Source organism: Protopterus annectens, chromosome 3.part1, assembly GCF_019279795.1.
Source record: "Protopterus annectens isolate FY-2018-M chromosome 3.part1, PAN1.0, whole genome shotgun sequence".
Classification (NCBI taxonomy): Eukaryota; Metazoa; Chordata; order Ceratodontiformes; family Protopteridae; genus Protopterus; species Protopterus annectens.
Window position 1 is genome coordinate 1,348,376,830 of NC_056732.1, and position 24,025 is coordinate 1,348,400,854.

The 24,025-nt window shown below is 37.4% G+C and overlaps 1 protein-coding gene across 1 annotated transcript; it reads right to left on the minus strand.

The window, feature by feature from the left end:
* Positions 1 to 3,955: 3,955 nt before the first annotated feature.
* NKX2-8 (NK2 homeobox 8) lies at positions 3,956 to 6,157 on the minus strand. The gene is made up of 2 exons (XM_044067988.1): positions 5,818 to 6,157; positions 3,956 to 4,816 (listed from the first exon to the last, which is right to left on the minus strand). Exons 1-2 carry the CDS (start codon positions 5,981 to 5,983, stop codon positions 4,266 to 4,268), a joined length of 717 nt encoding a protein of 238 aa, XP_043923923.1. The 5' UTR covers positions 5,984 to 6,157; the 3' UTR covers positions 3,956 to 4,265.
* Between the last annotated feature and the right edge of the window lie 17,868 nt (positions 6,158 to 24,025).

The following is a 24,025-nucleotide window of genomic DNA, read 5'->3' on the forward strand; positions in this document are numbered from 1 at the left end:
TTTTTTGCTTATTTTGCGCTGTACAGCTGTTTGAAAGTTGTGTATCTACATCCTACTAATTCTTTTATGCCAATTCATGTGACACTTTTCTTCCTGGGTCTGCTTAGTTGATCATTCTAGTAAGCAAATAAATAAGTTATGTTTTGTTTCACTTCTCTTATCTCTCTTTCACTTTTTGGAATAACCAGAAACTTGAGACTTCTGCACAAAAATCAAATAATGTAGCCTGCCTCTTGTTTTTGATGTTGTTTGTTTTATGATAAGCATTCTAAATATGATAAGGAGAGGTAGAATACATGCCTGAAGTTTTATCGTTTAGCATTGCATTTTAAACTGTTTGTTCATAACTTAAAAGTAAGTTTTGTTACTTTTTCTGTTGGTTCAGTGTTTCCTTTATTTACAGTTTTTCTTCTTTTTGTCTCTTTTCCATTTTATGATATTCTAAAATTGTATGCTATACCAGTGTGTAAAGGAACATAAGAAAAATCAGCCCTTGCTTTCTGAATATATATATATATATATATATATATATATATATATATATATATATTTGCTTATGCTGTCTGTCTAGCTTTGTAGATATAGATATCTAGCATCCAAATGCAAATGATATCTGTATCTTCTAGCTGTCTATATAGGTAAGGGTAGATAGATATATCCTTATGTATCTTGTGTATTTAATCAGCTGTGTTTAATACATTTTTGTAAACTAAAGTGCAAAATGAATAGCACAAGGAAGTACTTGTTATTTTTGTTGTTTTATGATTAAGCTTGTATATTCTTTCCCTACAATTACTTTTCAGTTTTTGTATGTTTGCTTATATGCAGGCATATAAGTTGTATTGTTTGTGGGTATTATTCATCTGCCACCTTAACATGGCTTATGATTTTTGTACTTAATATGTTACAAGTCTTTGCTCACTGATGACAAAATCAAGCCAGACTACATTTATAACTATGGCTTGTTTTTCACACTAAAAATCCATCTCCTTTTCGTAATCTAAAATCACTGTGTAAAATGAGCATACCAAAGTCAGAGACATGTCACTCAAGTAAAAAAAAATGAAAGTCTGTTTATTTCAAATAAGCACATTTTAAAATAGATGTAATACTTTACAAAGGATGATGTTTTTCTCATTTTTTTAGTTGCTAGAAATATTCACATCTTTTATCTATTACCACAGTAAAACAATGTTAGAAAAGGTATCTTCAAAGCATTAATAGAAACTTCATAATATTCAAAAGGATATAACTCAACAAAATAAATAATACCACAGTAAAACTATATCTTTATTATACAGTGTTAAGTTTCTTTATGAAATACAGTGGCTGTCTTACAGTAAAAATGTTCTTACACCATGTTAAGGAAGACAGTTAAATTCATTTTTTCAAACTGTTTCCACGTTAATCAGAAGAAGTGGTACCTGTGAGAAAACAAATTGCTAAATGCTTCAAAATGTATAGTTTAAGTTATTACCAGCACATCTTTATATTATAAGGTATGTTTGGCTAGAGCGGCATACGAAAAAAGGATATGTTCATTCTATTGTGAACCCTCTTTGTGCTCATTTTATGTTTGCGAGGAATAACATGACTTTTTAAGAAATGCATACAGTTTGTGATATGAAACATTTGAGATCCCTGTTCTTGAAGAGGAGATGCAGACTGTTTGCACAATACCTAATTCTTGCTAGCCTGCCATCTTCTTAATACTATTTATACAGGGAAATGTACACTTATAATTAATATTTATATGATTATGCTTAAAGAAAAATGAAATAACTGAGGTGCAGTATTGTTATAATCTTTGAAGATTAATGTATGTTTTTTAAGGGAAAAACTCAACAAAGTCTGGTTTCAGAAAAATGACAGTGAATATGTTTACATTCATATTTAATTCATTAATGCCTTTCTGAGATAAACAACCAATCTAACATTTTAGCCGTGACAAAAATAAACTATGAGTAAAAAAGAAAGGCAACCTCAGCAGGTATATATTTTCCTCAGATACACACACACACACACACACACACACACACACACACACACACACACACAGCCACACACACACACGCACACACACACACACACACACACACACAGCTGTGCATCTAAATCTCTATCTCTCTCTCTCTCTATATATATATATATATATATATATATATATATATATATATATATATATATTAATGTAGATGTGTGTGTGTGTGTGTGTGTGTGTGTGTGTGTGTGTGCGTGTGTGTGTGTGTGTGTTTGCCTGTATATGTATGGACAGATATATATATTAGTTAAGAAAAGAACACCAAGCAAATATGTTTTTTATATATCTGATATTATGTTGTCATTATTTTATTAATTTTTAAGAATAACTAAAAATACATTATTCTTATGAAATACAGTTGGAAGGAAGGATAAGAAGTCAGCAATGTTCATACAGTTCATTTGTAAGTATACCAGCAAAAGTGGTACGATAGTAGATTGGTGTGATACATATATATATATATATATATATACACACGAAGGACTTAAAATCAAATGAAGAGATTGCATTGTACTAAATGTTTTCTTTTACTCCTAATGCAATATATAAAATGTTTCCTGTTTTATATAATTTTATCATTGCTTTATTGTGCTTTGAGTTAGTAATCCTTCTAACTTTTTTATTATATTTACTGTCACATTAATGAGATGTATAGTTATATAAAACATGTACCAGTTTATATATGAGCTGTTAGTTTTCAATATAAGTACCATTAAAAGCCTTCATTTTTTATTCTGGGTGCTGGTTGAAGGGAATTATTATTATTCTAATAAATGCATATGTAATGGCTATACATATTTGGACAGCATGCTGTTTTTTTTCCAAGTGTTTTGTATGCATGTTTTAAATTCTTAAGTAGAGAAAACAAAAACCTGACTTGCTCAAGTGAGGTGGGACACTTTGGCCTTACACCTGTACAGACACACACATATGAACACTAACACACACTGTTTTTAAAAGCAAAATCAAACTCCATTTGAATTGAGAAGAAAAATCGGTTTACATAAACTGCTTAAACATGTTTGATATTGTGTAGTGTAGTCTTTCAGTGTAAATACATAACAAGAAAACTAACTCAGCTAACTTTGCATTAATTTCTTATGTTGACTGATTTTTTTAAGAAATAATGAGCCTACGCTGAATATTGCATAGATACTTTTTAAAACCCTCAGATGACTATGTAGTCAGCTAAAATGGTTGCAAAACTATATATAGTTCTCAAAGTATATTTTTTTGTGATTTGGTTTTAATGCAAAATTTTGCAGCCAACATGTAATACTATAGATGCTGTTGTAGCATAAAACCCACGAGAGTCGTCTTGTGAATAGCTTGTTTATCTGTAAACTGCACATTTAAATTGACCTTTCTTTCCTTCTTTTGTTAGTGCGTTACTTCCATTTTATCCCTGTGATTCTAATGATTACTGTATGCCATTAAGATAAATAAATTATATTAGTAAAAGTATGAATATTTTAGGGTTCTAGGAACATTACTTTCAGTGTATTGCGTGCCTGATTTCAGCATGATATGAAGGCATTTTAAAATGCATAATATTGACCAAACAACAAGAATTTGCACTCTTATCTGCTACCTTGATATGTAAAGCAGCTTTAGCATGTTCTGGAATTATTTCCTAAACAAAGCATGTTATATTAGCAAGACAGCAAATGTTTACAGTCCCTTCTGCTGATGAAGTTGACAGGCACAAAAGTAAAATGCAATATATTGCAAAGGTTCTTATAGTAATATTATATTTTCGATACCATTTATGACTGGGTAAAGAGCTTATGTTCCTACATTTGTATTCAGAATTTTTTTTCTCATTGAGCACTGAATCTTTATAATGCATACCATTTTTTTCTTTTCATAAAAAGTTAGAAGAATGTTACACATGAATTTACTGTACGTTAGTAGTCTAATATAACATCTGCCTAAAAGTAACAGAAGCAAAGCACAATTGTGAAATAATATTCTTTATAAGCAAAAAATGTACATTAAAACATAGCTTTTTGGAGGGTTAATAGAATGTTTAATCACAATGTGCAAATTGTTACCTAAACTCAGCAATGTTACATTTCAGTCCCCTGAGAGGTAGTTCAGGCAGTAAATTGTAGTTCGTAAGTAAGTCAGTGCCTCCGAGCATAATGAAACAGTCATGTCCCATAAGGCACACACAGGTGTTCAGTTTTGCTGATTGCTTTTGCCAAACCCAGTGGCTGACATTTTACCAGTTCCATGCAGAGATAGCAGGGTGTGCTAAGTGCTGGTAACCTGGGAAGATGCTGAGGGCAGCTGACGACTGCAGTTGCTGATAACCCTGCAATGTGAATGTTGTCTGGGAGGTAGGTATCAGACTGCAGGCACATCGAAGCTTCTCCTGCAGCTGGCATGCTGTCTGCTGCCCAGTGCTGATGGAATTACAGACTTCACAAGGCTTACCATCTCTGACTAGAACTGGTACCACTATCCTTCGGACTAGAGATGAATGTTGTAGTTCTGTAGGGCCCTCAACCTTAGCCCTTTTCATTTTATACCTGTGATTCTGGAACCAGATTTTTACTTGTGTTGGAGTCAAACTGAGGAGGTGTGCCAGCTGTTCCCGTTCTGGAGCTGAAAGGTAACGCTGTTGTTGAAATCTTCTTTCTAGCTCAAATGTTTGTGCCTTGGAAAATAAAATGCGTCTTTTCTTCTTTTTTTCGGGCTTTGTATCCAAAAAAGTATCTGACTTTTGAGTTGAGTCTGGCAAAGTTGCCTCTGTACTGCTGTCATCTGATGCTAAAAATGAAATGCCAACAGATTACTTTGATTGCACTCTGTACTTTTTATAAATAATACAAATAACAGGCACATAGAAAGAACATACTCAAACCGATACCTCTGAAGATGGCCTTATGTAGGTATTTGAGATTGTAAAAGCTGCTATGTATTGTCTAACTGTTATGTTCTCATTTAGCAGATCTAGAGTAAGGGAGTTATTTTAGATAAACTGATTCCATATTCCTCTGCTTACACCATCACACTGTTATATTAAACTATTCAACCCCATAAATGCCAAACTGTATGATTCAATGCCTACTTCCCAATATATTTACAGCCCATATAGCATACTAATGGGCAGTTATTTTTTCTTTCTTCTCCTGATAACTGGCACTTATTTTTTTTCAAATCATACATCCTGGCTGGCTATTTTTGAACATTTGTGTTGTAAAACAGTTTGCATTATATTGCATTTTGTTTTGCTGAGAAGAAAGCTTTGGCCTTGATAAGCTTATCCGTATTGTTTTACTGTCAGTATGAAGTAACATAATTTAAGTACTGAATAAATTAATGTATGACTGCTTAATAAATTAATATATGTGTAATTCACAAGACATAATGGTCAAGAATTATACGTCTGCCAACCTTTTAATAAAATATAATAGCTTTTTCTCCAAAAATAGCAAGCTATAGGATCATGGGCACAGTATGTCAACTGTTTTTTTTTATTCCTTATTGTTCTAAAGTTAGCAATACTTCTAATATTTTAAGATTTTTGAGGAAAGAAAAAAGATTCCTTTTTAAACTACAATTAGTTTTTCTCCTTATTTGATATGCTGTGAACAGCAAAGTGAAAAATTGGCAGATGAACACTGTGGTCCATCTATGCCATTATATTCTATGTTTTAGTCCCTACCAACATAGTTTTGCTTTATATAATTCAATGTTGCCCTCAAAAAGAAAAGATAGGGAGAGTTCAGACATTATTTATTTATTCACATTTTTTTCTCCATACTTACACAAATAGTGTCCCTTTTTGGTTTCCTCACTCCACTCTTTATAGGAGAAACTTGAATAGTTGTTCAGTACAGGATGGACAGGCAGTTGTTTCATGGAGCAAGCGTCATGTTCTGGTAAATCCAAAATGCTTCTCACAGTGAAACCAATTCTACCAGTGGCAGACATGGCAGATTGATTTGTAGTTACAGTAGTGTGCACTTAGAGCTACAAAAATATGCTGAATAAACACAAAGTCTGAGAGCAAGTAAGTTAAGTCTGCTATAATTGTTTAGGATCCTTCTGGAGAATCAAGATGACCATTTGACTGGACATCAGAAATTAGTGTCGCTTACAGATATGCCTTCCTGTTTATATATAAACTGCACTTCCCAGCAAAGCCAACACTGTCCTTTCAAATCTTCCCTGTCTTGGAGGATGTTAAGTACCTGAATTAGGCAAGTGCCAAAGCCTTAAAGGGAGTAGGTGTTACCACCCCTCCCCCTTCCCCAGCAGTGAAGACCCTTGTTACCTCCCAATGACAGCAGGAAGCGGGACTCATCATTACATATTCTGTCTGATTAGCCCAAAGTGGGGACAGATAATGGGAATTGTTCTGGTGAATAACATCTTGGGTGGCATGTAGTGACCAAGAAGCACTTTAGCAGTAGCAGTGTTTGCAGACAAAGTGAATCCCCACACATAGCATCTATTGAGGAGGTTGATTTTTTGTACAAGTATTCACAGATTAATTCATTACATGCTTCATTCATTGCATTTATTTGTTTATCTAGTAATTCGTCATGGATTGTCGTGTCCCTATTATGAATCTGCATGTCTCTTTTGACCTCTTTTGTTTCCCCTTAAGCATGCAGCAATGGGAAATTCAGTCAGGCATATATTGCAGGTTTAAAGTGAAATAGAAAAATGTGAACATATGCTTTGAAATTACTTTTAAAAAAGAATACAGCCGTTTAAATGTAGTGAATGTCCATTTAATGGCGTATGTGTTTTATTGCATTACTTGTTTGACATACCGTTAAATTATTTATTTTATGCAGCATATTCATTAAAGGCTGCCTGCTAATAGTTTTCCTTATCATAACTTGAACTGGCCCACCTGCACAGTGAAGGAGGGAAGCAGTGCATTAAACTAGAACACAACTATAGAAAGTAATTGACTGTTCCTTACACAGGAATTCTGATCTGAATTTCAACATGATTTTCTACTAGAAATCTTTGCGTACCTACCCTACAGTTAAGGAAAGCTTTTATATGTGTATCTGATTGCATATTTAGTTTTACATATATATACTTTCCAGATTAATTTAATTGACAGGGAAACAACATGAACAAGAATTCATCCATTTTGCATTGACTCGAGAGAACATGGTGTGATTATTATTTGTGAAAAGATGAATAACTGCTTGTTCGTAATTGACTTTGTACATTATATGCAGCAAACATATTATTTATCCTAGGAGATTTTTTTAGCCTGAAATCCCCACAATGTATGAGCTTGTTTGTGCCAAGTCATTTCTAATTTTATACTTTTTTATTTCAGAAACACATAATCTATCATTGTGGTCCTGTGCACAAAAAAGTACATGTGATTTCTGGGTGCTTATCAGTCCACATTGATATTTAGCCAGCTGATATTAAAATATTTAGTTTGACTCCATAGCTAAACTGGAGTTGTGTTGATCCACAGAGGTAACTTTCAGCCAACAAGTACCAAAGCAGTGAAAAATAACTCACTGAAAGCCACTTTCAGTGAACCTTTAACTAGTTTTAGAGGGGCGACTCACCTGCACTGCTGTGTGGGAGGAGCACCTCTACATCCCATAGATAGATAGCTAGATAGATATGCCAACTCGATAGTCACACAGTAGTATGGCAAAGAGCAAATTCCATTGATGCTGAAAGCGGATTTAAGGGAATTTACCCCGCAGCATCAGCACTCACTATTTGAGTACTTGAACAACTGACAGGTAGTGAAGTCACAAAGCAATTTTGCCATTTTAGTCAAGGGCAACACCAGGGAAGGAAATTAACTCTAACCAATAACAGCCTCATTGTGGATATTTTTCATGTCAAAAATTCTTTAAGGTATATTAAATGTGACATATTTGTAGAATAGAAGATTTACCCCTGCCTTTGCTACCAAGACATAGACATGGGCAACCATGCTTGTTAGATCCCGCCACTGGGTGAATCTGAGAACAACTGCAGCCAGTCTGTTTGTGGATGCATTTACACGGATATTGGTGGAGTCTGGCTTACAAATCAATGACATCAATGGCATGGGATGCTGACATGTTGAACTGTTAGGGTTAAAGAAAAATGTCCCTCTCATTGCTTAGGGCTAATGTTGATGGCCACTATCCATGGGTCAGGGAACTCAGGTTTGCTGTTTTTGGCACATGACTGAATGCAGGAGTGACAGTAAGAGGTTCAGAGGCTTTGCAGGATTGATGATGGAGAGCAAGATATGCTGATAATTGAGGAAATATTAACGTGATTTAAACAAATCTATTAATCAAAGTGATTGCGTTGGTCAGTACTGTGAATTCTGGTATTATCTTAGAAGACAGCTGCCTTTGCAGACCACTGCAAGGTGAAACACATAAAGGACAGGATTCTGAATTCCACAGCGTTTCCAAGCATTAATGTATGCAGTTTACACAATCTCCATGCGGTTTGCTATGGAAAGTGAGTTTTACACACTCAAGATTCATTTATTAGCTTCCTGCTGTACAATGAGTACTCCAAACTCTCAATATGCAGTCTCATAACATGTACCACTTTAATAACTTTTTTCTTGATCCTGTTTACCTGCAATTTATTTAACTTCTGTAACCATGAGCAGTTGCTGACATTTTGTTATTTTTTGCAACTTGTTTTACTCCTTCTGTTAGCTTGTACATAACAAACTGCTGTTGCTTAATTTATTTGTTTAAAAGCTGACTTTGTTCTTCTGAACCCTAAAAATGTGGTTCATTTTTTTTGCAACCACTCCTTAACCTACATCGCATAATACATCATGACTCACGCATGGCAGGTGGTGTTATGTAGGGGGTTGTAGATTTTGTTTCAAGATGCATGTATTGTTAGATATTCCCAAGGTTATTTTAGTTGAAAATTAGCAAAAGTTCCTACTCTTAATGCTACAGCATGTCAGTAATACAATATAAATTTAAGGACATGTTGTGGAGAGAGAATCAACAGCCTTCTGATCATCCCAGCATCAAACCAAGTGTGCAGTCTGCTGCGCAACTGACGTTACCAATATAGTTTCAAGATTTTTTTTAATCTAAGTGAAGTGTCTGCTCCATTGTTTTTCTTCAAATATGGGGACTGACAGTGCTGACTGGGACCATCTAGTTAACATAGTGTTAGCAAACTAAGCGTGCAAGCAACCAGACATCCAACAAACAGGCGTGATATTACAGCAAGAAAAAAACCCACTAAAGGACAGTAAAAGTATATGGATTAATATGCCTAGCTGTAGACGCTTTGGATATGAATTCACACAGACAACTGAATATGGTCTTTTCAGTATTAACACAGACAAGTCAGCAACCCTGTGTTCCTAGTTTGCTCATAAAGAGGGGATTTCTTGTATCATTGTGCCACCTGTTAAGAAAGAAATTAGATAGATCAACAGATATATAAAGTGGTACAAAATGTTCACTGAATAAACTTGGAACCAAGTTAACACACAATAACCACCTTCAAAAAAAATGGATAAGAAAAATAGACTACTGTCAGTGTACTCAGCATTTGCTTCATGTTGCAAAGACACAGTAACGTGCACAGAATTATGAAAACCTGTACAGTTTCTACTTCACAGATATTTAAAGTACAAGAGATTTTGTTTAACTGTATGTTTAGTTTATCTGATTTGGTTAAGGATAAGTAATATCCCTGAGAAAGTCACTAACAAGTGCTACAGTGACCATCAGACCCCCACTCCCAACTAAGAAGGTTTTAAAGGAAAAATACTACTTGATATATTCTCTTTTACTGTCAGTTAGCTGTAGTGTCTAAACATTTGCAGAAAACAAGCATTGAAGAGAAACATATAAGACATATCCAAAAAACCATATAATTAAAATTATAATGTGGGCCTAATGGGCAAGCAACAGGTTTTCCTGAGCAGGTTTCTTTTGAGTCTTTGTACTCTGTCATTGTCTGTTCATAGGATCATAGGATTATAGGAAGTTACTAGGCTATTGGCCCTGAGGCCCTTACAAGCCTAACAATGAATTTAGCCCATGTTCCGACAAGTCAACACCCGATGTCCCCATCCAGCAGGGACACAGATGGAATCCAAGGGGTGTATTTTCTGTTCCCCATCCAGTTATCTAGGTTGCGCGTAAAAAGGGTTAATGAGGTACTCTGCTTGACGTGGAGAAGGAGTCTATTCCACAGGAGGGAGAGTCTCTGGGACACAAATCTGTTCCACCAACAAGTCCTGTTGATGTCACAGACCAGGTTGAGGTCACAGGTGTGGGTTACCTGAGTGGAGCTTGACTTGAGGATATGCAGCAGTCCCATTAAGGGAGGGTCTGAGATTGCTTTGTATGCTAGACAGAGGTCACCTCTGAGGAGTCTTTATGAGACTAAGTTGAGGGACAGGGCTTTTAGCCTATCTGTGTAGATTAGATGTTTGAGGCCCTGGATTCTCCTGGTGAGGAACCACTGTGGTCTCTCCAGCTGCTGTATGTGCTTTGTGAGGTACATGCTGAAAAGGGCATTGTACTCAGTAATGGGTCTTATAAGGGAAGAATGCAGGGATGTTATGACCTCCTTGTCCCTGGATGAGATGCCCTTACTAATGAGGTGGGCTATATAGAAAGCTTTCCATACAATGGAGGCAGCATGATTGTCAAAAGTCAGTTTGCAATCAACCTGGCTGCCCAAGTCCCTCATGAATGATTGCATCTTAGGACCTTGTTATTAATGTGATAATTTATGGGGACGTCACTCTCTCCAAAGGGAATGATGTTGCATTTTTTGGCATTCAGTTTGAGGCCATGTTTCTGACACCGGTCATTTGTTTGGGTGAGACTCTCTTGGAGGATGTCCACATCATTAGAGGAATTGATGACAGTGCTCAGCTTATGGTCATCTGCAAACGTGGTCATCCATAGCCCACTGGTTTTGGCCTGCACCTCAGAAAAGTATATCCCAAACAACAGAGGCACCAAAACCGATCCCTGGGGTACATCACTTGTTATAGGTCACTGCTTGAGGTGGCTTCCCCTATATTGACTAGGTGGGTTGTATCAGTGAGCCAGTTTGCTACCCATCTGGTAACATATGGATTGATGCTTAGTTGAGAGAGTTTATCTATTATACCCGAGTGGGGGATAGTATCGAAGGCTTTGGCCAGGTCAAAGTATGTGGTGTGCACCATCTTCCCCTTGTCCATGGCTTTGTTGACTATCTCAAAGAAGTCAACCAGATTTATCAGGCATGACCTCCCCTTGATGAAACCAAACTGTGTGGGATCGACTTTTTGGAGGTTGCCAATGTCCTTATTAATGAGGTCCATGATAATGCATTCCATGGCCTTGCAGATCAGGCTAGTTAGGCTGATGAGTCTATGATTTCCTGGATCGGTGGATGCTCTACCTTTATACAAAAGGATTACATTGGCTGTCCTCCACTTGACTGGGCTGAAGCCAGTACTCAGGTTTTGATTGAATAGGATGCCTAATGTTGCTGCAAGTTCCTGCCTGAGTTCATGATGCAGGATGCGGCCTGGGATGTTATCAGGTCCAGACATAGTTTAGGTCTGCCAGTGGATTGGGTATATCTGGTATATTTGTATGTGGTATCTGTATTCACCTGTCTGCAGAGCAGATTCGGGAGGCTTTGGGCACATGTGGGGACATATGCAAGAAAACCCTTATGAAGGTGCCTTGATAGTTTGGGCCAGTTTTGAACTTTAGTTTGCTTTCTTATTTCACTAGGAGCTTTTTGCTGTTTGCTCTTGGCTAAGGGAGATTTGGAGAATTATTCACCTGATTCTGATTCTTTCTTCTTCTAAATTTCTTCCTTCTATTATAGAGGATTTTATTATTTGCAGATTCCCACAGACTTCCTTATTTTCTAGGATGAGGAGGATTATTTGATTGTGTTGCATTCCTAGGTCGTGTTACTATATAGGTGCTTGTATAGCTTGTTGGTGGTGAGTTTTGTACTTGTGCCAGTTTCTTGGTATGTTGGGGGCTGGCTGAAGCTGTTTATAGCTGAGGTTAGAGGATCCAGCTTTTGGAGAGTTTAACTTTGGAGAAGTTTTTGGGGGTGTGGATGATGGGTGTGGGGATGTTGATTTGAAAGTGTCAGATCTTCAGATCTTACCAGGAAGGATGGATGCTGCTGTAGAACAGTGCTGGTGTTAGTTATGTTAACCAAAGATATTCTATCACCTCTTGTGGGTGGTGGTACCAGCCAGCCCCAAGGCATTTCATTTTTTTGAAAAACCAGAGGGCATTCTGGTTTGACATGTTTTGACATGAGTAGTTCTTCCACTCTATGGTTGGATGGTTAAAGTCACCCAGGATCAGGGTAAAGGGTCTTGAGTCAATGTTGGGAGCCTGTAGCTAGCTATGATTTGAATGGATGAGGTTACAACTGTTTAACTACACCTGTGAGTGTCCTCTGTTTTGCTCATCCTCTTGCACCTGGAGGCGTGTATGTCTTTAATATATATGTGCAACTCCCCCCCTTGCTGCGGGTTTGGGGTTTTGGTTTGTACTGCTGACTATGTACTGGGCTTATCTCTGCTCTTTTGTTTTGAACCAGGTTTCTGTGATGAAATGTCAGTCAGCATCCAGTTAAGGGTGCTTGCAATGAGTGCAGTTGCAGTTTTAGTTTAGACTCCCTTCGTTTAGCAACAGACCATAATTTGCATTTTGATGAAGTTTTCATGTTGGTAGTTAGTTTTGACCTCATGGCGTGCCTAAAAAGGCATTATGGGGAGGCAAGAGCCTTGCAAGAAACCTGAAAGCCAAAGGGAGACAGATGCACCATCTCTGGGGCAAAGCTGTGGTCTGTCCAATACAGTTTTTCCCAGGCTGTCAGGTACTGAATCCCCTTGGAATGACAGCAGAAACTAAGCCAATTGTTAAAGTCAATCATTTTCTGTTTGTATTGAGGCATCATTCTGTGTGATAGTACAATGCTGCTTAAAGCTAAGAACATACCTGCCTGGGACACATATTCAGCGAGCACGATCATGTTTCTCTTCATAGGAGGTATGTCTCAAATCATTCACGGCAACATGGACTATGAATGTTTGAGTTTAGGTTCATTTACCCACTCCCTAGAATGAAGCCTGCTTTATGTTTACATACTCTTCTAACTAGCCACAATATTTTAAGGGAACCTAGTATACAGGAGATGCTGTTGACATTCTCTGAATCTCTAATAATAAGCAAAATTCTGTAAAATATTCAAAAATAAGTTTATAAGTTTGGAAGAAAAATGTCTTCTGATAGGATGTTGGTCTTCAGATTTGCAAGTCTGGTTTTGAAACTGAAGTGGTTTGGCTGCAAAGACCACTGATGTTTAAGGTGCCCCTTCCAGACTTCTTTTTCAGCAATCTTAGTGGGAATGCCTACCAATGTAAGTCAGGCAGATGTACAAATAGGAGATGACCTTTACTATTAAGGAGTGAGCACCCTAGCCTCAGATTTTTTTGAGGAGATGATGTGTAAGGACTGGGTTTGGTTCCCTGGATGTTAGAGGCACCTGTGTTCATAAAATAAAAATGCATACATAGAACAGGAGTATTTTCACTTGGTACATGAAGCTGCATCTAGTTTTATGTCAGAGCAAAATCTACTTTTGCAAAAGCCATTGAGAAAAAAAACAATAGAGATAATCCTCACCCTCATCATCAGAAACTGAGAGTGAGGAGAAAAAACGAGTTAAAATATTCTGGCTATATGTCCTTCCCCTGGGTTATATTGCAGGTACTAATGAAGAGGAGGATTCTTTATATTTGGGTTTGCTTCCACATGAGTGTCTTTTAGGGACACAACTTAATTAACATGCCTTTTAAGTAGGCTGTCAAAAATTCATCCCCTAAACAAAGACTTGTAAGCTACACCCAACTAAGTCTCTAGCCATGCCATATTTTATTGATTCCTTTCATAATGTTTTCAAAGAAGTGGGACAAGGACCTGATGCCATGACACCTACTGTTAAAATTTACATGTTTTATTGAGGGATTTTGAGAAGCACAGTTATACATGTAAAACCTGGTTCTGATTCAGCTATATCTCAGGATCATAAAGGACCAGGCATCTCTAATGCAACTAAAGTCTTTAAGATCAGGCAAAGGAAAGCAGTATATTTGACAGGTTTAGGAGAAAATAATTTTGTATTTCAGGTACTATAGTTGTTAGCAATATAATCTTGCATAACAGCAACCAGATGTATTAAAGAAGAATGACAGTCCAGCTAAGGATACTGCAGATGTCTACCATAGCAAAATGAGGTTAAATGCATTCAAGCAGCTGCTGAAGTTGGATCAGATATGGTTAAATGTTTGCAAGTTGTCCTTAATGCTTATTTTTTGAGACTGAATCTTGTTTTTAGGTGTATATGGTTAATAATCCAGCCTTTCCATGAGGATGTGAAAGCCAGGATTTGAAACATACTTCTTAATAAGGCTTTATTATCTGAGACATCGTCAAAGAAAGTTCTGCAGATGGAGGGACAGAAAAAAATGCAGAATGTTAAACAAATATTTCAGCCTCCATTCCCTAATTACAATAGAAATTACCTCCATAAAACTGGCCATTCATCTGGAAGCAAACAATATAGAAACATGATTAAAGCAAGATGTAGCTTTGAAGGAAACAACAAGCATGGAAAAGAAGAGGTGGAGTTAGAGAAGGCAATAGCTGCAGAAGCAGTCCAGTTGGAGAGGTGGCAACGATTCTCCTCCACATAGTTATGAGATCAAGTTCCATGACTGTTTTCTTCCTTCCTAACCCATGCAATGTCAATAGGAGGCAAATATATCGTTTACATAGGCCATGGTGTCTAGTAACGTCAAACAAGTCATTCAGAACGGTACCATAAAGGGAGAACTCGGGAAGAAGGGCTTTACAGCAAACCACATTGAGACATCATGTTTTTTACTCTAAATTAAGAAATTCTTTTATCCATGCCAGTGATTCAAAACCATATGGATAACTTGGCAAGAGAATAAGTTCCAAGGCAGAACAAGGAATAGGGTATTCGTCTGGTATTGTCCTGATCCCTCAGAATTAACAGTGGAGACATACCTTAGAACTATAAAGCATTAACAAGTTATGGGAAAAAAGTTCAAGGCGTTAACAACTCTGCAGAGCCTTCTACCATTTCTACAGCAAGATGTGGCTAATTTCTAGTGCCTCAACATGCAGGATGCCTACTTTCAAATCCAAGCCTTGAAGTCCCACAAAAAAAGTTTGTGTTCCAGGATAGGCCATTGTCATTTTTGATTTACTCTTACTTTTTGACCTTTTTTCTGTATCTAGTGTACCTATAAAATTTTTAACATCTGCACACTTGAATCTAATCTGGATCACTATCTGATTCAAGCAGAGTATTTGGAGACATTGCACTCTGGACTGTAACAAACTGTTCTGTGTTTTCAGCTATTACACATATTCTCCAAAATACAACAGAGATATCTAGTTCTGTCTTGGAGGACAATGTTCCAAAGAGCAGTTTTGGTTGACAAGACCTGTCTTAGACTCAGGGTCAGACTCATATGATAATGGAATTTTTCACTCTAACTGTGAAAGAAAGCTATTTGAAAGAACATTCAGGAAGATACTGAGATTTATGTCATGCTCTGAATTAGTGGTTCCTTTGCAAGAGCCACGTTATCATATGTGTACACAAATAAGTATATACATAGTCAAGTGAAGTCACCAGATGCCTGGTGTCAAAGCCATGGCCTCAAGCTCAATGCCAAAAAGTGCATTGTCATCCCCTTTGGTAAAAACTCTGTACGCATGAACTACAACATAGGCGGTAGTGTACTTAACACCGGAAGTGTGGTAAGAGACCTTGGGACACAGGTGGACAGTAGTCTCTCCTTTGATAATCACATCACCACAGTAGTCAGGAAATCCTTCTACATGGCACACCTCATCACAAAAGGTTTCTCATCCAGGAAAAAAGAGGTCATTATTCCCCTCTACTCATCACTCATTAGACCCATTATAGAGTACAGCGCTCCTTTTGGTATACACCTCACAAGACATCTTACAACAACTGGAAAGGCCGCAGAAATGCCTCACAAAGAGGATTACCAGCCTCAAACAGATGCCCTATGCAGACCGTCTCAAAAAACTCCAGCTTTACTCCGTCGCATATCGCCTACTCAGAGGTGATCTCTGCCTAACATACAAAGCTATGTCAAACCCAGAGCTGCTGAACATGCTCCACTTAAAGAAATCCCAATCCCTCAGAGCTACACGCTCTAGGGACCTAAACCTTGTCACCACAATAAACAGAACATGCCAGAGGGATAGATTCCTGTCCCAGATACTTCCCATACCCTGGAATAAACTACCTATCTATATCAAACAAAGCTCCTCATTAGCACTCTTCAAGAAAAATCTTGATTGGATGGGAAATAGGAAATTCACCCCGGGCATCACCTCTGTGGCTCTGCTCGACAGTGGCACAGGAAAATAATTTTCTTGGGTGGCAAAAGCCAGGGTACCTTTTTGGCTGGGCTTGTATAGGCCCTAGAACTGATAGCCTAGTACCTACCTATGAACCTATAATGTACTTTCTTCAGTACCTTTTATTGAATTGCCTGGTGACACCTCACAAAATCTCCAGATTTTTGTCTCATGTTTTTAGTCTGTTCATCATAACATTTGTGGTTTTCTGGCAAATCACCAAGGATTGAAGTCACTAAATGATGGCAAACGTGAGTTTCAGACTTCAGATCCTTCAGAAAATGCACGCTACCACAAATCTATAAAACATTTTCCTATCAGTCTTGGAGTTAAATGAATTTTGCAAAATGGAGTTTTCTTGTTGACTTGAATTCTCACCCTCAAACTACTACTACTACTAAGAAATTGCATAATATATCTAGTGCCATAGTTCTCAACTTCATTACTCAAGAATTTGGTACTGAGCCTACTAAACTAATTTGGGGAATAAAGTTAAAAATCTGGGACAATTTTAAATATTACTCCAGTTCACTTAAAACATTAATAGAACAAAATGTTTTGCATCAGCATGCATTTTTTGAGCTATAAGATGTATGAAACTCTAATGTCTGACATTACCGACTTAGTAATCCTCGGTAATTTATCAGAAAGTCAAACATTTTATGAGGAATATGATGAAAATATAAATCAAAATGAGGAAAGTTGGAGTTATATCTGGTACAGATTTTTTACAAACAGCACAATACTGCAATTTCTGTTCAGCCTTCATTCTTATGTTTCCCTCCCTTGTGCAAGACAGAATGATTCTTAGGTGTTCTGCCACACTAGAATTTATGTGTATCAAAATTGCTTTTGCAGCTATTCTTTTGCACTTCTTTTACTATCAGGTACTAGTAAGGAATAAGCAGGAAGTTTAGATTCAAGCACCTACCAATCAAAAACTGGGCTGTTAATAAGCATATACACTATAATGGCATACTTCTGTAAGTCAAGTATTGACTAATGACAGTCTTACCTTATGGAAACTTGACATTTTTTAAGAAGATTCTTCACAGTTTCTGACATTTGTTCTCCTAGCTCATTACTCTGAGTAACTGAGATATTTTCTACTGTTTCAAAAAAACTACTACAAAAAGTATATTCATACAATGTATTACATTACTCAGAAGTATCAAGTTTAACACTTTAATATATATTATATATAACCATCAGATTTTTTTAATTACTAGGTATTCTTGCTTCTAATTATTGTTAGTATTAAATTGACAGCATCCATCTGTCTTGACATTACCAACAAATACTTGTGTTTATTCTGTTCCTTTACATGTTAGTTTTGCTCTAGTACTTTATTTAAACTTGCACACGTTTGCAAAATGATGACAAAGCCACACGGCCTACAGAATTGATTAATTGGCTTTGCAGTGAGCTGTCTCAGGTTCACAGGTTGCTACTAGGCGAACAAACACTATGACCCTTGCAAACCTAGTCACACTCTGCAAAACCATTTGGATCCCAGGTATCATGGGCATCTATACTTGGGGAGGGGGCATGTTAATAGGGAGGGATTTATGAGGGGGTGTTAGCATAATACTTTTCTTATTTACAGCCTCTGTCCATAAGGCCATGGGAGCCAGACTAGGGGTAAATTTACTATTTCAAATCCAATTGTCAATGTTTTGTTTGAATAGGTCAGGGACATGGCTGGGAAGGCAATTCCACAGCAAAGGGACACTTTGTAACACATATCTGTCTGTCCAGCATATTCTGTTTATGTCACAAGTGAAGTTCATATCCCTGTATCTAGTGTATCTGGTGCTGTTTGTTTTGTGCATGTGCAACAGATCCATCAGGGCTGGGTCCGAGAAAGCCCTGTAGGGCAGGTAAAGATCACCCCTCAGCAGCCTGTAGGACATGGAGAGAGAATCCACATCATTCAGATGATCAGTGTAGGACAGGATATTCATGCACTGAGTCCTCCTGGTGAAAAGCCTTTGTGGGTGTTCCAGCTGTTGAAAGTCTATGGTTATGTCCATGCCAAAGGGATCATTTGTACTCAAAGATGGCTCTAATAAGCATTAAGTAGAGTGGTACTATAACTTCCTTGGACACCACACCCTTACCTACAAATTGAGTGACTTAGACTGATTTTCTTACTGTCTTAGTTGTGTGTTGGTCAAGGGCCAGATTGCTATCTGCATATGTTGTCAGATTCCTTTCTACTGGGTTGAGTCTTAGGGGGGTTTTATCAGTGGAGTAGTTAAATTGATTTGACAGTTTCCCAAAGGGCATTGTAATGCATTTTTTGGCATTGAGTTTTATGCCATAGCTTTGGCAACAGTCTTACCTTATGGAAACTTGACATTTTGTTAAACCTGTGTTAATCCCTTTTGTTAAAATCTGTATTAAACCATCTTGCAAGATGTTGGTGTCTTTGGGGTAATCTTTAATAGCTCCAAATTTACAGTCACCTGTGAACCTGGTTAGCTAGAGACCTTGAATATTAGTCTTGACTTCTGAGAAGTAACTGCAAAACAGGAGCATTCCCAAAATTTAACCCTAGGGTACTCTGCTGATTACTGGTCTTTTGGTGGAGGTTGCCTCAATGATCATGGCTTGTTTGAGCCAGCCATCAATACAATGAGTTATCTAGGGATTTATGCCTAGCTCAGAGAGCTTGTTAGCAATACCTGAGTGGGGTAGTGTATCAAATGCCTTGGTCAGGTCAAGATACACAGTATGCACTGTTTTACCCTTGTCCATTGCCTTGGTGACCTTCTCAAATAAGTCTACCAGGTTAAGTAGGCATGACCTACCCTTATTAAAGCCAAATCAGAATGGGCCCAGTGTCTGTAGGCTGCTGTCATCGTTGTTTATCATTTCCATGATAATTAATTCCATGGATTTGCATAGTAGGCTTGTTAGACTGATGGATTTTTAGCTCTTTGGGCTGGTTGATGTTCCACAGTTGTAGAGGGAGTGACTGCTGCGGCCTTCCATTCACTTGAAAAGTAATCTGTTTTGAGGCTGTAATTGAAGTGTGCCTCAAGTGCTCTGATAGTTATGTTTTAGACTTTTCAGGAGGCAGGCTGGGATGTTGTCAAGACCTATACAGGTGGTATTCCTGTCTTTAGTGAGTGCCGTCAGCACCTGATCCCTGCTAATAGTTGGGGGAAGTGTGTTGGAGGGGATTTCACCTGGAGGAGCTGGGGGGAGTGGAGGAGTAAAGTCTGAGTTGAATGTATCAGTCACTAGAATTGTCACCCTGATTGGTGAAGATGGTACCCTTCACCACCAGTTCAGCACACTGCTGTGTTGTACCTTTATGATACTAGACATAGCTGAAGAAGGCCTTGTGATTGTCCTTAGTCTTTGAGGCTATCCTGACCTCATAGTTGGTCTTGTTGGACTTAATCAGATCTCTTGATTTCTTCATTAGTCGTATAAGGGAGCACTTGTTTTTAAGGGAGTTGCTCTTCTTAATTTTTCACCATGAGTTTTTTTTTTCTTTTACTATATATCCTGTTTGAAAAAGGATTCCACCAGTGTGGTTTATTTTTAGTGTTTGTTTTGAGTTTACTTCTGGTAGGTTCGGAACTCTCTTTGCAGCCATTCACATGTTTTTATAGGGGCTCTGTGAATAATTCTATATCGACAGCTGTGGTCTCGGGGTTAGGGGAAGCCTTGAAGTATGACAATTTGTCACTTAATAGGATGCAGCTCACCTTAGTATAGCTCCTAACTGTATTGGTTTAGCTGGGTTTTCCAGGTTGATTTTTACTGTAAATGTAAGAGCTTTGTGATCCAACATCACTACTGAGGACATGACATGGGGGGTGCAATGCTGTTTCCTATGTTGGGTAGTACCATATCCAGTACATTTGATCCTCTGGTTGGAGCATGCACTATCTGTTCCAGGATGTTTGTGTGAATAAAGTCCAAGAAGCATTGTGTCTGTGAGTTTGAGTCAGTATAAGTTTCCCCTCTAGAGGGGTAGTTTAAGTCACCCAAGAATAAGGTGTTTGGTTGGATGGTGAGTCCCTGCATGTTGATTTAGTTAATAATCATGAAACTCTAGGAGCACACGTGGTGACAGATCTTATCTATGCTGACTTGCACATGGATGAGCTCCATGTTACCATCCCCTTTAACCAACCTGGGGGTATATTTGTTTATAATGTAGATTGAGACATTTTCACCTGTGGCCTCAGTCTGTGTTATTGTTAGTCTAAATGTGTGGAAAGCACTGTAGCCTTGCACTGACGGAATACTTTCTATGCCTTTATACCAAGTTTCAGTCATGGCACAGATGTCCACATTCTCCAGATTGAAGAATGCTTGAATATTGTAGATTTTTTTTTGTTTTTGTTCCTAACTCTAAGTAGTAACACAAGCAGTAACACTGAACAGTAACACGCACATTTAGGGACACTGTGAACTAACATTGGGTGGCACAGTGCCTGGGCAATTTTTTGGGCTAGGTTTGTAAAGGCTCCAGTGGCATTAGCCTAGTACACACCTATGAACCTATGAACACAAAAAACACAATTCCTGCCTCTATTACATCAAAAGGCAGCCAAAGCAAGGCATCAGCATAAATATTTAATGAAGGTTAAGCACGTTTGTCCACATTACACAAACAAGCACTTCATCAGAATAGTTCCACACTTATCCAAGTCTTGTATAAAAAGACATTTTCACTGTGCTGGTAGTTTTATCTTTATGGTATTGCTTAAAAAGTATATAAGGGGTAGATAAAGTTTTAGCCAATATCTGAAAGCCTAGGGAGGGAAAGATACAACCCTTCCTTGGCAAAGCAATGTAGTCTGTTGACCATCTCCTCCTATGTTGACAGATATTGAATATCCCTTGAGTGACACCAGAAACTAAGCCAATTATTAAAATCATCATTTTATGTTCATACTGTGGCATCATGCATGGATCATACCTGTCTGTGACATGTATTCTAAGAAATCCATTATGTCTCTTTTCATATGGTCCAGTGAGGTACATCTCAGGTCATTTGCACACACATGGACTATGAAAGAATCATAGTGGTGCCTGGGGTACAGTGACTTGTGTGCATGCATGATGTTGTAGAGCCTTGCTCCAGATAAACAAAAAACTGTCTTATTGTCTAACCTGGTGAGTGAGTGGAGTGCCTATATGTCACACAATGGAGTCCCCGATCACAAGAGTACTAGGTGAAGTATATGCTTGCCTAAAGGAATTTGTTCTTGGGGGTACCACTGTGTGTAGCCTTATGTGAGATGCTTGGTATTGCTTTTGGTGTGTGTTTTAGAGATTGCTGAGGAACAGTACTTCAGTTAGGCTGCATTGTTGGTCTTTTAGATTTGGAAAGACATTGTGTGTGTGTGTGTGTGTGTGTGTGTGTGTGTGTGTGTGTGTGTGTGTGTGTGTGTGTGTGTGTGTGTGTGTGTGTGTGTGTGTGTGTGTGTGTGTGTTTGGTGAATGGAATGTGTGAGGGATGTATTGCAGGTATTCCTGACAACCTCATTTGTATGTGAGATTTTTGCTTTCAAGGAAGTTGCATATATACATCTCTCTCATACTATGTTATTTTTAATGATTAAAACTAGTTGCTGCAATGATTTATGATGCCCAAATCTACCAGCTGGCCATGTACACATTAGGAAATTGCATATCCATGTTGTCCAGTCCTATAACAGGGTAGACTGTTTAGGATTAAGGATTTGGTTTTAAGAGGGGTCTCCAGTAGTAGTTTCTGGGGTTTGGTGCAAGATGGCATATAGTGCTAACATGTGGTAGTGCTACTCAATAAGCAAGATAGCTGCTCTAAGCATAAATCTATGCAATACCTCACTGTTTAAAAAGTTCTGGACCTAACTCTAACGTTATAGGGAAATGTTACTACAGGGCACAGTTAGCCACTGTTGTACAGTAGGGAACTCCATATAAATTCACCTTATTTACAGCAGAGAAAAAGAAAGCTTGAAAGCTGACTCCAATGTCCTCTAGTCAGAAAACAAACATACCTTGAGCCCCCCGGAGTGCTTCCCAACTCAGAAAGACCAGATATACACCTTCTGCCACAAGATGGATGATACTGACATTTCTTAATGTAAAAGCACAGAAAAGTAGCTTTCAAGTGCAGATTAAGCAAGAAACAACTATCAGACAGCCAAATCCCTGCCTAATTTCCCACTCTGCAAGGCATTATGGAAGAAGATAGAAGTAGAAAATCCAATAAACACAGAAATGATGATTTTCCACCTGCAAAAACATTGAGAAAATGTGGTTTGTTTTTGTCAGATTTTTCAGTGAATTTATGTGTGCTTAGATTTTTCAACATTTTTGCAGAGGAGCAAGCCTCACTGAACCGCCCCCATGTGGTGGAATGCACCCTACACCCACTGCTAATTTTATATACCAACTTTGAAGTTACATAACTGTGGGAAGATAGCATAAACCTTGCCCTAGTATGACTTCAAGTTTAGCAGTGTTTTTCAGTTTAGATATTTTTCATTATAGATATTTAGCTGTTGATGTGATGTTGTTTCAGGATATGTATATATATATATATATATATATATATATATATATATATATATATATATATATATATATATATATATATATATATATATATATATATATATTTATATATATATATATATATCTATCTATATATATATATATATATATCTATCTATCTATCTATATATATATATATATATATATATATATATATATATGTATGTATGTGTGTGTTTGAGTCCCCTTCAGAAGACCGAGGCAACAGAAAGTTGACCTTCATATGGCTGAGACCATATGAATGACTTTCTGAAATATCAAAGCTTTTGTATGTAGATCATGGTACAGTGGCGATCAGGGAATATTCCCTTTTCCCCACTGTAGTGCAATCTTGGAAAAGATGTATATACATACACACACACACACACACATATATATATATATATATATATATATATATATATATATAATATGCAGGGAGTGTGGGGGTGCAGTTTTGTTGTTTTCTGTCATTTGACTTTTCAGAAAGTCGATCATATGATCTCGACCATATAAAGTTCGACTTTCTGTTGAGTCAGTCTTCTGAAATCGATCCATGTATATATGTATATGTGTAGATATGTATATGTGTAGATATGTAGTTACCCCATTCTATAGACGTTTAGCATTTTATCAAGTATAACTTTGGCTTGTCATGATAGTCTGCCTCTCACTTGATCAAGCTTGATTTCACATACACTTCTGCATCTTGGTCAGTGAATCATGGTTGTCAATGAAGTTAGTTGGGTAATGTATACTTCAGTATAAACATATACTGATTCCTGCATAACTTAATTTCTTGTGAAAACAGATGAATTCTATATTGAAAGTCTTTGGCTCATAGTAAGATTAAAAATTGCCATTTAAGAAGAACTCTTGTCCCTGTTTTTCTTCTTAAGATTAGAAATGTTAAGCACTTTTTATTGCTTCCTCACCTGTGATATGAAGAAGCACTAACCACTGTTCATTCTTT

What these genes read in the sequence shown, in the direction of transcription:
- NKX2-8 (XM_044067988.1), bottom strand. Translation starts at nt 5,983, where the DNA reads ATGTCTGCCACTGGTAGAATTGGTTTCACTGTGAGAAGCATTTTGGAT. An exon ending in CAAAAAGGGACACTATTTGT is followed by an intron (nt 4,817 to 5,817) that starts GTAAGTATGGAG and finishes TTTCATTTTTAG; the next exon opens with CATCAGATGACAGCAGTACA.